Genomic DNA, 13,413 nt, shown 5'->3' with positions numbered 1-13,413 from the left:
GCAAGTCTCTGAGGCTCTGCTCATTTTTTAAAATTATTTTTCTCTTTGCTGTTCACTTTGGATGATTTCTACCATCAAGTTCACTTTTTCCTCTGTAATTTCTGATTGTGTTGCATTCCAGTATATTCAGGCAGTCGCTTTTTGTGTCATGTCCAAGTTCTATAGTTGTTTTCCGCTGGAGGATCAGCCACTAGAGTTTTAGTCTATCATGTCTGAAAGTGGAAGTTCTGCCCTATGTATCTGGGACTTTGAATTTTGAGAGTCATTTCTTGCCCTGGTTAATACACTAGGCTCCTAATCAGTCCCTGTCCCCTACCACCTACTGTCAACACCTCAGTCAGTCAGAGTGACCCTATGAAAACATAACAGGAGCCTCTAATGTTTCCCTGTTTTACATAGAGTAAAACCAGAAATGCTATGTCCTACTCTGCCTTTCCTTGGCTTCCAGGTCACACACTTATGCTGGTTTCTATCCTCCCTTTCTGACCACTCATTCAACGACTCATGTTTCCTCTAATCCGCAAAGGTAGGTCCACCCTAAAAATATGGTTCGATGTTAAACTACAACAGGGCATTGGATAGGGTTTAAATTCCCAGGAATAGGAGACCGGGACCCAATGCTAAAGGCAAAGAGGACTTAACCCCTACTTTTCAAGAAAGCTGCAGGCAGCACTGACTTAAGGAGGGTTAAGGGCTTTGGGCTCGGGGCTCGCTTGAACCTTCCTCGCGCTCGAATCCGCCCAGCTTTTAATAATAAACGCAGAGTAAAACTAGAACCTTTTTTTTTTATTTTTTTATTTTTTTTTATTATATCTCTTATTAAACTTTGCTAATATTAGGCATGATCTAATCTTTTTACAGTTTGCATCTAAAAGCATTGGCTGGATCTGTTTCTGCATTTTCTACTATTTAAGAATTTTTTTTTTTTTTTTTTTTTTGTCTTTTTCGTGACCGGCACTCAGCCAGTGAGTGCACCGGCCACTCCTATATGGGATCCGAACCCGCAGCAGGAGCATCGCCGCGCTCCCAGCGCTGCACTCTCCCGAGTGCTCCACGGGCTTGGCCCCTAAAACCTGCTTTTGCACAGGTTCTAGCTACCACTGTCAGAGGGAGGGGCTGATTTCACTTTCCTCCCAGTACCTGAGCCCTCCAGCGCAGACGCTGCAGAGGGCAGGGAAGCGGAACCCAGACATGGGCGCCCCTGCTTCCGGCCGGGCGCAAGTCGTGGTGCACCACGCGTGCGCCCTGCGGGCCGGCATGGAGGAGCGCGGCGATGCCGAGCCGACCGCCGGCTGCAGCAGTCTGGGCCCGGTCGGCGTTCGCAGCGGCGGCGGAGCTCCCTCGTGGGCCCCTGAGGACGCCTGGATGGGCACCCACCCTAAGGTGAGGAGGCGCAAGAGGAGCCGGGCGCCGGTCCAGCCCCCGGCCGCAGGCGGAGCTCCCAGGCCGCGCTCCCCTTCCGACCGGCCGGACAGCCGAGGGTGCGGTGGGTGGCGGGGGCCGCTGTGCACTACTGCCAGCCTCAGGCAGTATCGTTTCTGTTTGTTTAGACGTGTTGAACGATCGCTCTGACACCTTCCCCAGCCCCTCACCAAAGCCATCCTTAAACTGAAGGCAAAACATTAAAGTCTCCTCAAGCTGGAGACCGCCAATGAGCACTCCACCAATACCTGAGTTTTGTTGTTTAGGTAGAGGTCGTTTGGGGGGGGTGAATTTCTTTAATTCTCACATTAACCATACAAGACAGTTTGTGGGCCATAATGAACTAGGCGTCCGTCATGGTAGAGGTTTAGGTACAGTCACGTTTACCTTAGCCTTGGACCCAGAGTGTGCATCATGATTTTGCACAGGTGCAGATTCCTAATTTATCTGATTTCTTGGAAAGTTTGAATAGGTTCTTGCCTAAAGCAGAGCTACTCACATTGTGAGTATATTTTTCTGTATTCACATCAAGGGAGGTAAAGATGATTAGTCCCTTGCTTGCTTCTGCTTGGGAAATTGCTGCCTTGTACCAGTAATGTCCCAAACAGTGAATGGACAGTGAGCAGAGATGTGGATTTTGTAAGAATCTCTGGGACTGGTCTGGTACTTTAGTAGAATTGCACTCTTCTATTTGAGAACAACAATTCATAATGATCTGAAAACAGTCAAGAAAGGTAAAATTTTATAGATATAAGTCTGAAAAGAATTAAGCCTTCTTCGTCTTCTCACTTGATTTTATCCTCCTGCTCTGTCCCCTTCATCTTCCCCCAACAAGTGAGAAAAAGAAACAATAGCATGGAAGTATTATTTAGTACCATAAAAAGAAAACAACATGGCAGGGTAGCATAGTGGTTAGGAGCATGAACTCAAAGTCAGACTCACTGAGTTTGAATCCTGGTTCTGTCACTTACCAGCTTTGTGATTTGGGCTAAGTGGCTCCATCTCATTACACCTAGTTTCCTCACCTGAATAACAGGGATAATAATAGTGTTTGCCTTGTAGGGTTATTACAGGATTAAATCAGTTAATATTTTTGACATATAGAAAGCACTATGTAAGTATTTAATAAATGAAACACCAATAACACATTTTTAAAGCCTCATCGAGATTTGGTGTTGCTATTCAGTTTTCATGCTTGTAGATTTTTTTTTCTCTTTGAAGTTAATGGCTGTGTAGATCATGACCACCAAATCTTCCCTTTTGATTATTCTTCCTGAATTGATTTTTAAAAACCAGAAAAGAAATAATAGTGAGTGAGTGTTTTTCCAGTCCAATTTTTTTGTTACTCAATTTGGAAATTACTTAGTTTCATCCAGTAAAATGGTATCAGATTTGTCATTCTCACACAGCACTTATGTTATTCTACTGCTTAGAAATCCTCAGTGTTTCCTTATGGACAAAACTCAGACTTTTAGTTTGGCCACCAAGACCTTATAATCTGGCCTGAAATTACGTTTTGTGTCATTTTCAAACACATTTGAGACTTCAGGTAGACAACTAATAACACCCCTATTCTCCTGCACCTGTACACTTACGGTGAAACGCATGGGGGAATGTGACTTCAGATCTGCCCCCACGCAAGTCTGCCAAAACCTCATCTCTGCATTAGCCTTGCTTATCCACCTAGTCACTGATGTAGCTAGACAGTCTCAGGCTTTCCCTGCAGGAGTAAGCTGCTGAAAAATGTTCCCTTATGCTGACCAGCAAGTCTGAAAGAAGGAGCACCTTGCTTAGTTCCTTCTTTAAAATCCAGCAATTAAATAACTCCCTACTCTTGAGTGAAAAGGGGTGAGGAGAGAGGCTAGGGATGGTATTCTAGCAGACTTTCTCTTCCATGCAAATAAGAGACCAGGGAAATAGAAGCTCCCCACCAACATGTCCCAATGAAAATCCTATTAAAAAATGTCTCTATTCCTGGCAGATAGGTTTCTTTATAGGCCCTTAAATATGTGTGGTTTATTCCCACCTTTGTGTGATTACCCACACTATTATTCTACTTCTCCATTTACTCAAATCATGTCCTTCAGGGCTCAATTTGCATCCCACTTCTGCCATGAAGCATTCAGCAACCAATCTCCCTGAGTAAAGCTCCTCTGACCTGTTGGGTTCTGTGTTTTTATTCCACTCACATGGTTTTTAATCACTTAATGTCATCTATTGTTATTTGCCTAATAATTGTAAGTATGCATGTGTTTATCCTAACAATTGCAAATTCTTTAGAGGTAGAGGTCAGATCTTATATTGCTTTTTAACTACCGCTATTACCTAGAAGAGATATTTAATGTATACTTGTTGATTGAAAGAAATGATTAAAAGATTCTTCCTTCTCTATTTGACAATTGCATTTTGATTTTCAGTACTTAGAAATGATGGAATTAGATATAGGAGATGACACCGAAGTCTGCATAGCATTCTTGGTTTACCTGGACCTCATGGAGAGTAAGTCATTTGTTTATATTGTTTTGTTATTGGGGCTGTGGTATGAGTTTGGGGGATTGAGTTGGGGTATAGCATCGTTGGCATTATATTAAGCAATTATTTATGCATTTGCTATTAATTTTGTCAATTTTGTAATTTCTTCATTTATATTGGGAATTACTTTGTAACAGAAAATACTAGAAAAGTAAAGAGAGGCGGTGGCATTATAAGTGGTGTTTGCTCAACTGAGTATTAGGTAGAAGTTTGGTATTTTTATCTTTTGCTTTTGATGAACATTATTGTCCATTCAATGATGCTCTTTCAGGTAAAAGTTGGCATGAAGTAAGCTGTGTGGGATTACCAGAACTCCAGCTCATCTGCCTTGTTGGTACAGAGCTAGAAGGGGAAGGGTTCCAGACTGTGGTGCCTGTACCCATCACTGCTTCCCTCAGCCATAACAGGTGAACTGGTGATTTTGGTCTTTGTTTAACAGATTAGTTCCTTTTCTGAGTAAAGCACTAGGAATCATTAAATTAAAGGTAGTAATATAACATTTTTAAAGGAATTTGGGGTACAGGGATCATAGCTTTACTCTTGGTCATTTGAGGAATTAAGTATGAGAGTTCAACAAGTATTTATTTAACACTTAGAGAAAGAATAAATGGTAGAAATTCTATCCTTAAGGAAACAGAAAATATTTATATTCTTGGTAAGGAGGCAAGCCATCACATTTGAAACAACATATATTGTAAGGTATACAATGTGATACCAATCATACCTGCTATAGGAATTGGTGAAGAGCATGATTAACATGCAAATTGAAGTCAAAGAAAGCTTCATGCAGCTGTGGGACTTTTAAAAATTTTTTGTTCTTTAATATATTTTTAAGATTTAAATGATTATTTTTTGAATTGAAACATAACTGATTATACATATTTATGGGGTACAAAGTTGACTTATCAGTATTTGTAGACAGTATATGATGATCAAATCAATATTATTAGTATGTTCATCATTACAAGTAGTAATAATTCTTTGTGTCCCTTACCCAATTACTTGCTAACACCCATCCCTCTCCCCCTTTTTCACCTCTAGTAACTATAGGTCTGTTCTCTACTAAAAATTTGACATTTTATTGTTTTTTTCTGTCCTTCTTCCTTCTTCCTCCCTCCCTCCCTCCCTCCCTCCCTCCCTCCCACCCACCCACCCACCCACCTACCCACCCACCTACCCACCCACCTACCCACCCACCTACCTACCCACCCACCTACCCACCTACCTACCTACCTACCTACCTACCTACCTACCTACCTACCTACCTACCTACCTACTTATGAGTGAGGACATGTGGTATTTCTCTTTCTTTGCCTGGCTTATCTCACTTAACAATTTTCTCCAGGCTCATCAGTGTTGCTGAGAATAGCAGATTTTCATTCTTTTTTATGGCTGAGTAGTATTCCATTGTGTATGTATACTACATTTTCCTTATCCAATTGTCCATCGATGCACATTTAGGCTGATTCCATATCTTGGCTGTTGTATATAGAGCTGGGATGAACATAGGAGTGCAGATATCCCTTCAATGTGATGATTTCCATTCCTTTGTGTATATATTCAGAAGTGGGATTGATGGATTGTGTGGTAGATCTATCTGTTGTTGTTTGAGAACCCTCTGTACTGTTTTCCATAATGACTGTTCTAATTTACAGTCTCACCAACAATGTAGAACAGTTCCCTTTTCTCCACATCTTTGCCAGTATTCATTATTGTCAGTCTTTTTGATAATAGTCAGTCTACCTGGGGTGACTCAATGTGGTTATCTAAATGCAGTTATTATCTCAGTGTGTTTTTAATTTGCATTTCCCTAATGCTTAGTGATGTTGAGCATTTTTTCATGTATCTTCCTTTGAAAAATTTCTATTCTGCCTTTGAAAAATATCTATTCAACTGCTTTGCCTATTTTTTAATTGGATTATTTGGGGGTTTTTTGACTGTGAAGTTGTTGGAGTTCCTTGTATATTCTGTATATTAATTCCCTATTGGATGTATAGTTTGCAGATATTTTCTCCCATTCTGTAGGTTATGTTTTTACTCTGTTGATTGCGTCCTTTGCTGTGAAGAAGCTTTTTAGTTTGATATAATCCCATATGTTTGTTTTTTCTTTCATTGCTTGTGCTTTGGGGGTCATATTCATAAAGTCTTTGCCCAGTCCTACATCCTGAAATGTTTTCTTCTAGGAGTTTTATAGTTTCAGGTCTTATACTTAAGTCTTTAATCCATTTTGAGTTGATTTTGATAGATGGTAAGAGGCATGGGTCTAGTTTCATTCTACTGCACATGGATATCCACTTTTCCCAGAACCATTTACTGAAGAGGCTGTCCTTTCCCCAATGTATGTTCTTGGTGCCTTCTCTAAGATCAGTTGGCTGTAAGTACCTTGGTTGATTTCTGGGTTCTCTATTCTATTCCGTTGGTTGGAGTGTCTGTTTTTATGCCAGTACCATGCTGTTTTGGTTACTATAGCTTTGTAGTATAGTTTGAAGTCAGGTAGTGTAATGCCTCTGGTTTAATTCTTTTTTGCTCAGGATTGCTTTGGCTATTGAGGCTCTTTTGTTTTTCCATATTAATTTTAGGATTGTTTTTCTATTTCTGTGAAGAATGTCATTGGTATTTTGAAGGAGATTGCATTGAATCTGTAGATTGCTTTGGGTAGTATGGATATTTTCACATTATTTCTTCCAATCCATGCTCTTGGAATGTCTTTCCATCTTTTGGTGTCCTGTTTAATTTCTTTCAACAGGGTTGTGTAGTTCTCATTGTAGAGATCTTTCTCCTCTTTGGTTAAATTTATTCCTAGGTCTTTTATTCTTTTGGTAGCAATTGTAAATGGGCTTGCTTTTTTGATTTCTTTTTCTGCTTGTTTGTTTTTGGTGTATGAGAACACTACTGATTTTTTTTTGTATCTGCAATTTTACTGAATTTATTTATGAGCTCTAGAAGTTTTTTGTAGAGGTTATGGGTTTTTCCATATGTGGAATTGTGTCTTCTGCAAACAGTGACAATTTAACTTCGTGTGTTCCAATTTGGGTGCCCATTATTTCTTTCTCCTGCCTGATTGTTCTGGCTAATACTTCCAACACTGTGTTGAACAAAAGTGGTGAGAGTGGGCATCCTTGTCTTATTCCTGTTTTCAAAGGAAAAGCTTTCAGTTTTTCCCCATTCAGGATGATTTTGGCAGTGGGTTTGTCATATATTGCTTTTATTGTGTTAAGATACTTTCCTTCCATACCTAATTTGTTGAGGGTCTTTATCATGAAGGGATGCTGAATTTTGTCAAACATCAATTGAGATAATCATATGGTTTTTGTCCTTGTTTTTTTAATGTGGTGTATCACATTTATTGATTTGCATATGTTGCACCATGCTTGCAACTCTGGGATGAATCCCACTTGATCATGGTGTATAATCTTTTTGATGTGCTGTTGTATTCTGTTTGCTAATATCTTATTGAGGACTGTTGTGTGTATGTTCATCAAGGATATTGGCCTGTAGCTTTCTTTTTTTGTTTTGTCTTTGTCTGATTTTGGTATCAGGGTGATGTTGGCCTCATAGAATGAATTTGGAAGAATGGCCTGTGTTTCGATTTTTTTTGAATACTTTGAAAAGGATAGGTGTTAATTCTTCTTTAAACGTTTGGTAGAATACAGCAGTGAAGCCATCTGATCCTGGGCTTTTCTTTGTTGGGAGACTGCTGATTACTGCATCAATCTTATTGCTTGTTGTTGGTCTGTTCAGGTTTTCTATTACTTCTTGGTTCAGTCTTGGTAGTCTGTATGTGCCAGGAATTTATCCATTTCCTCCACGATTTCAAATTTATTGGCATAGGGTTGTTCATAATAGTCTCTAATGATTCTTTGTATTTCTGGGTATTGGTTGTGATGTCTTTTTCATTTCTGATTTTTGTTATTTGGGTCTTCTCTCTTTTTTAAGTTGGTTTGGTCAACGGCTTGTCTATTTTCTTTGTCCTCTCAAAAAAACAACTTTTCGTTTCATTGATTTTTTTGTATCATTCTTTTGGTTTCTATTCATTTAGTTTCCTCTGATCTTAAGTATTTCTTTCTGTCTGCTAGTTTTGGGATTAGATTGCTCTTGTTTTTCTTTGAAATTTAAAATTAGGTCAGTTTGAGATTTAACATTAGGTTAGCTTGAGATTTAATGTTGGGTTGTTTATTTGAAGTTCTTTGAGATTTAACATTAGGTTATTTATTTGAAGTCTTTCTGTTCTTTTGATGTAAGCACTTATTGCGATCAACTTCCCTCTTGGTACTTGATGGAGTTTGGATGTGTTGTCCACACCAAAACTCATGTGGAAATTTGATTTCCAATGTGGCAATGTTGGAAACTGATTGAGTCATGGGGGCAGATCCCTCATGCATGGATTAGTGCTCTCCCTGGGGGAGGGGGGATTAATGAGTGAGTTCTCACTCCATTAGTTCCCACCGGAGCTGGTTGTTTAAAAGACTCTGGGACCTCCCCCCACTTGCTTCCTCTTGCCATGTGATCTGCTTGTACCTGCCAGCTGCCTGCCGCTTTCCACCATGAGTAGAAGCAGCCTGAGGCCCGTGCCAGATGCAGCTGTCCCAGAATTGTAAGCGAAATAAACCTCTGTTCTTTATAAATTACCCAGTCTCAGGTATTTCTGTTATAGCAACAGAAAACAGACTAATACAGTACTGCTTTTGCAGTATCTCATAGGTTTTGGAAAGTTGTGCTTGTATTTTCATTCACTTCAAGGAATTTTTTGATTTCCTGCTTTATTTCTTCTTTAACCCACTGGTTGTTCAAGAGCATGTTGTTTGATTTCGGTGAATTTGTATCATTTCTACAGTTTCATTTGTTGTTAATTTCTAATTTTATTCCATTGTAGTCTGAAAATATGCTTGATATGATTTCAATATTTTAAAATTTGTTGAGACTTAATTTGTGACCTAACATGTGGTCTGTCCTGGAGAATAATCCATTTGCTGATGAGAAGATTGTATGTTCTGTCGTTATTGGATGAAATGTTGTCTATATGTCTGTCAAGTCCATTTGATCTAAGGTGCTGTTTAAATCCAATATTTCTCTGCTGATTCTTTGTCTAAATGATCTGTCCAGTGCTGAGAGTGGCATGCTCAAATCTCCAACTGATACTATGTTGGGGTCTACCTTTCCCCTTAGATCCAGTAATATATCTAGGTGCTCTGATGTTGGGTGCATATATATTTATGATTGATATATCTTCTTGCTTCATTGATCCTTTTATCATTATGTAATGTCCTTCTTCTTCTCTTTTTATAGTTCTTGGTTTGAACTCTATTTTATCTGTTACAGGTATGACAACCCCTTTTTGTTTTCGGTTTCTGCTTGCATGGAATGTCTTTTTCCATTCCTTCAGTATTAGTCTGTGTGTCTTCATTGGTGAAGTGTGTTTTTGTAGGCAGCATATAGTCAGGTCTAGTTTTTTATCCATTCAGCCAGTCTATATATTTTAGTTTTTTAATCCATTCAGCCAGTCTATATGTTTTAAGTGAGGATTTTAGTCCATCTATATTCAGAGTTGTTACTGAAAGGTATTACTTTATTCCTGCCATTTTATTAATTTCTGTATAATTTTATATTTCTTATGTTCCTTTCTTTCCCTTTCATTGTTTATCTTTGCTGTTGGGTGTTTTTTTGTAGTGATAAAATACATTTTCTTCCTCTTTCTCATTTGTGTATCTGTTCTGCTAGTGGTTTTTATTCTTTCTCGTGTGTTTATGGTGACATATATCTCTCTTTTGATTCCAGATGTAGGGCCCCTTTGAGGATTGTTGAAGGGCCAGTCTTGTCATGATGAATTCCCACAGTTTTTGTGTATCTGGGAAAGATGCTATTTCTCCTTTATTTCTGAAGGAAAGCTTTGCTGGATATGGTATTCTTGGTTGCCAGTTTCTTTTCCTTCAGTGCTTTGAATATGTCATCCCAGTCTCTCCTGGAGAGAGAGTAAGGATTTTGTTGAGAAGGGTGCCGTTAGCCTGATGGGGATTCCCTCATAGGTAATTTGACTCTTTTCTCTTGCTGTTTTAGAATCCTTTCTTTGTCTTTGACTTTTGATAATTTGACTACAGTGTGTCTTGGGGAGGTCCTTTTTGGATTGAATCTGTTTGAGGATCTTTGAGCTTCTTGAATCTGAAAGACCATCTTTCTCCCAATATTTGGGAAGTTTTCAGCTGTTATTTCATTAAATAGGTTTTTAATATCTCTTCCTTTCTCTTCCCCTTCCTGCATACCTATAATACAGATGTTTTATACTTCAGGTTATCAGAAAGATTTTGCAGTTTTTCTTCATTTTTTATAATTCTTTTTTTATTTTTTATTTTTTTGGTCCAACTGTGTTAGTTCAAAAAGCCTGTCTTCTAGTTTGAAGATTCTTTCTTCTTCTTGTTCTAGCCTGCTGTTTAGGCTCTCAGATTATTTTTTATTTCTTTGAATAAATTCTTCAGTTCCAGGATTTCCGCTGATTTTTATTTTATGGCTTGTATCTCTTTGTTGAATTTTCCGTAAATGTCCTCAAATTTCTTTTTGACTTCATTGTGATTTCTATTTATTTTTTCATCCATAATTTTGAGTTTCCTTAGTATTGTCCTTTGGGATTCCTCCTTAGGCAATTTGTCAATTTCCTGTTGTTTGGAGTCTGGTATTGGAGAATTTTAGTCTTCTTTTGTGAGAGTCAAGCTTCCTTGTTTTTTCATGTTTCTCATCTGGGCATCTGGTTGTGTAGTCACTTCTTTCAATTCTGGGAGTGGCTTTTGAAGGGGAGACTGTTTCTTATAGAAGTATTCTATATTGACAGTTAGTTGGGCACTTGAAGTTTGGATCTGGGTCAGTGTGGTAGTGCAGCCTTCATTGCAACTTCTTCTACTGTTTTCAATCTTAGAGTTGTCTGTAAGTGCCATGGCCTAGGTGGAAGGGCCTTTGGCAGTTTCTTGTTGGGGTGGGTTTGTTGTCAGGGTGGGTGGTCCGCTGTCAGCCAGTGGGTAGATGTATACTGTTACAGCAGTTCCTGGGAGGTCTGTACAGGGCCACTGGCTCAGCTGTTGAGCCTGGAGCAAGCCTGTGAGAATGATGCGGGACCCAGTGGCTCTCTGAAGGTGTGCTGTAGGAAGAGAAAGCTGCTACCCAATCGCTGTTGAGCCCCATGTGAGCCTGCAAGGGTGCAGCTGAGCCCAGAAGCATCCTACCTTGGGGAGGAGGAGGAGGGTGTTGTGTCAATCCAGGGGTCTAAGTCACTGGGGTCTAAGTCACTCTGTCAGAGGCTCCAGGCAGCCTGTGCTCTGACCCTGCCAGTGCCCAAGTGAGCACCACAAAATGCAGGCAGTGCCTCTAGACAAAGGGACCCAGGCTGGCTGGGTTCAGCACACAGGTCTAGTCTTCAGGTACTTGAGATTGTGGCCCTATCGGTGCCTGTGGGTGCCTGTGGAGGGTCCCAGTGGGAGTCAGGGCTGCCGCCGAGTTAGTTGTGGACCAAGTAGTTTGTTGTAGGTTTAGCTTCCACAGGCCATGCAAGGCAGGTGATGAATGTGGGGACTCGCTACTTTTTAGTTGATTTCCCGCTCAGTAGGTCTGCTTGCCAGCTTGGGGGGGAGTAGGTACTGAGTGAGTTCAGGTGTGGGTTCCAAAAAGACTGGGGATCCCCTCAAGGCAGGAATCACTGGCGTTTGTGGCGGTGGGAGGAATAGCCGGGGTCTTTTCCACCCTCCTTTCTCTCCGCCTGGTTCTGGGTGGGTCCCCGTAGCAGGGCTAAGGCTGGATGCCCTGCTCTTCGCTGCCCTCTACGCGCCATTCCCTTCTTCTGTGTTTCACAAGAATCTCCTTACTCTCCTGGTGCTCTGCACTGTGTTTCCTCCGGTTCCAGTCAAAATATACTTGTCTGTTGTTTTGATCTCTTTTTATGGGGAGGGGGCTAGCGCCATACCTCTCTAGGCAGCCATCTTAGAGGGAAAAAAACTTTTAAGATTTTTAACTAATGCATTTCTTTTTTTTGGTGGGGGGAGGTGGCTTTTTTATAAATCTTAGGTGCACAAAATTGGATTAAACATATCTTTGTTTCATGACTTACTCTCATTCTTAGTCCATGCCTGGCTTTTATTTATTTAGTTAGTTGGTTATTTTTAATAATGTGGCAAGTATCTCTGAACCCACCACCCAAAACAAGCTAGATACTTAACAATTACTGGGATCTAATCTTATGGGACCCCTCCTTTCCCTGCTTCCACTGACCTATGGTAACTGTCATCCTGAATCCCATATTCACTGGGAATTGTTTTATTTTAGAGGTTTTTATCTTTTTAAAAGATATGCAGTCTTTTTGAGGCTCACCTTATGTACTGGAAATTATATTGCTAAAATTAATTCGCTATTGTGCATTATTTAGGCTGCTGCATATTCCATAGTGTCATTGTACCTCAGTTTTCACACCCACTCTCCTGATGATGGAGTGTTACTAAAAATATTCAACTGTAGGAGATAATTTCAAACTATTTCCAAAGTGGTTGCACCAGCAGTGTAAACAGGATCCATTGGAACTGTATCGTCTCCAAAATTTGGTAGTGTCAGACTTTCAAATTTTTGTCCGTTGAATGAGTTATCTCATTGTGGTCTTAATTTGCGTTTCTCTGATCACTAAAAATATTGGACATTTCTTTGCATATTTATTATTTCCTCTCTTAAGAAATGCCTGTTCATATCCTTTACCTATTGGGTTGCCTGTAGTTTCTCATTGACTTGTATGAGTTCTTTATATATCTTGATAATAATCCTTAGATGGTTAGGTTTTGCAATTTTTAAATCCATCTTTCACTATCTTTATGGTATGCTTTAATGAATAACACTTGTTAATTTGTTTTTTTAATAGTTATTAATTTGAATATAACTTTGAATATAATCATATAAATCCATCTTTTCTTTTATAATAAATACCTTTGTGTCTGGCTTGAGAAATATTTCCTATTTAAAGGTCTAAAAAAATGTTTACTAAGAGTGTAAATAATACAAAGAGCATATAGCATACCAGGCCTGATAACTATCTCCTGTTGAGATAGTTGAAGTTTTCAAGTTTTGGAATCTGTTGTTTGTAAACTGGACCAAACTCTCATTTATATTATTAAATACAACTTAGTTATAAGACATTTCCTTAGTGATGACAAACAATCCCACTATATCAGTTACAACCATTTTATTAGCTGTCTTGCCACTTGGCTGTTGAGTGGCAGAGTGGCATATACATTTACATGATTTATTCTTTCCATTATTTATTTTATATTATATATGTATTTGCTGACCCCATAAAAGATAACAATTCTAGGCAACATTTAATGTTATATCTGTGTGCATTTCTGAGAATGCCTAAACGGTTTTTCTATCCATTTCCCACTTATTTTCCCAGGCTTTGGGCCTGGTGATTTTGTTTATATAGTTTCTGGCAAGAGTGGA

The 13,413-nt window shown here is 39.3% G+C and overlaps 1 protein-coding gene across 1 annotated transcript in view; it reads left to right on the top strand.

The window, feature by feature from the left end:
• The first annotated feature begins 1,255 nt into the window (after positions 1-1,255).
• Positions 1,256-13,413, top strand: part of LOC134384409 (procollagen galactosyltransferase 2-like) — a 76,530-nt gene continuing 64,372 nt past the window's right edge. Inside the window, exons 1-3 of the mRNA XM_063105929.1 lie at positions 1,256-1,383; positions 3,840-3,921; positions 4,226-4,361. Coding sequence (XP_062961999.1) covers positions 1,258-1,383; positions 3,840-3,921; positions 4,226-4,361 — 344 coding nt within the window. The 5' untranslated portion in view covers positions 1,256-1,257. The remainder of the gene's footprint in view (positions 1,384-3,839; positions 3,922-4,225; positions 4,362-13,413) is intronic.

The sequence above is a fragment of the Cynocephalus volans genome, chromosome 8 (genome assembly GCF_027409185.1).
Source record: "Cynocephalus volans isolate mCynVol1 chromosome 8, mCynVol1.pri, whole genome shotgun sequence".
Lineage (NCBI taxonomy): Eukaryota > Metazoa > Chordata > Mammalia > Dermoptera > Cynocephalidae > Cynocephalus > Cynocephalus volans.
This window is presented reverse-complemented; position numbering and strand designations above follow the sequence as displayed.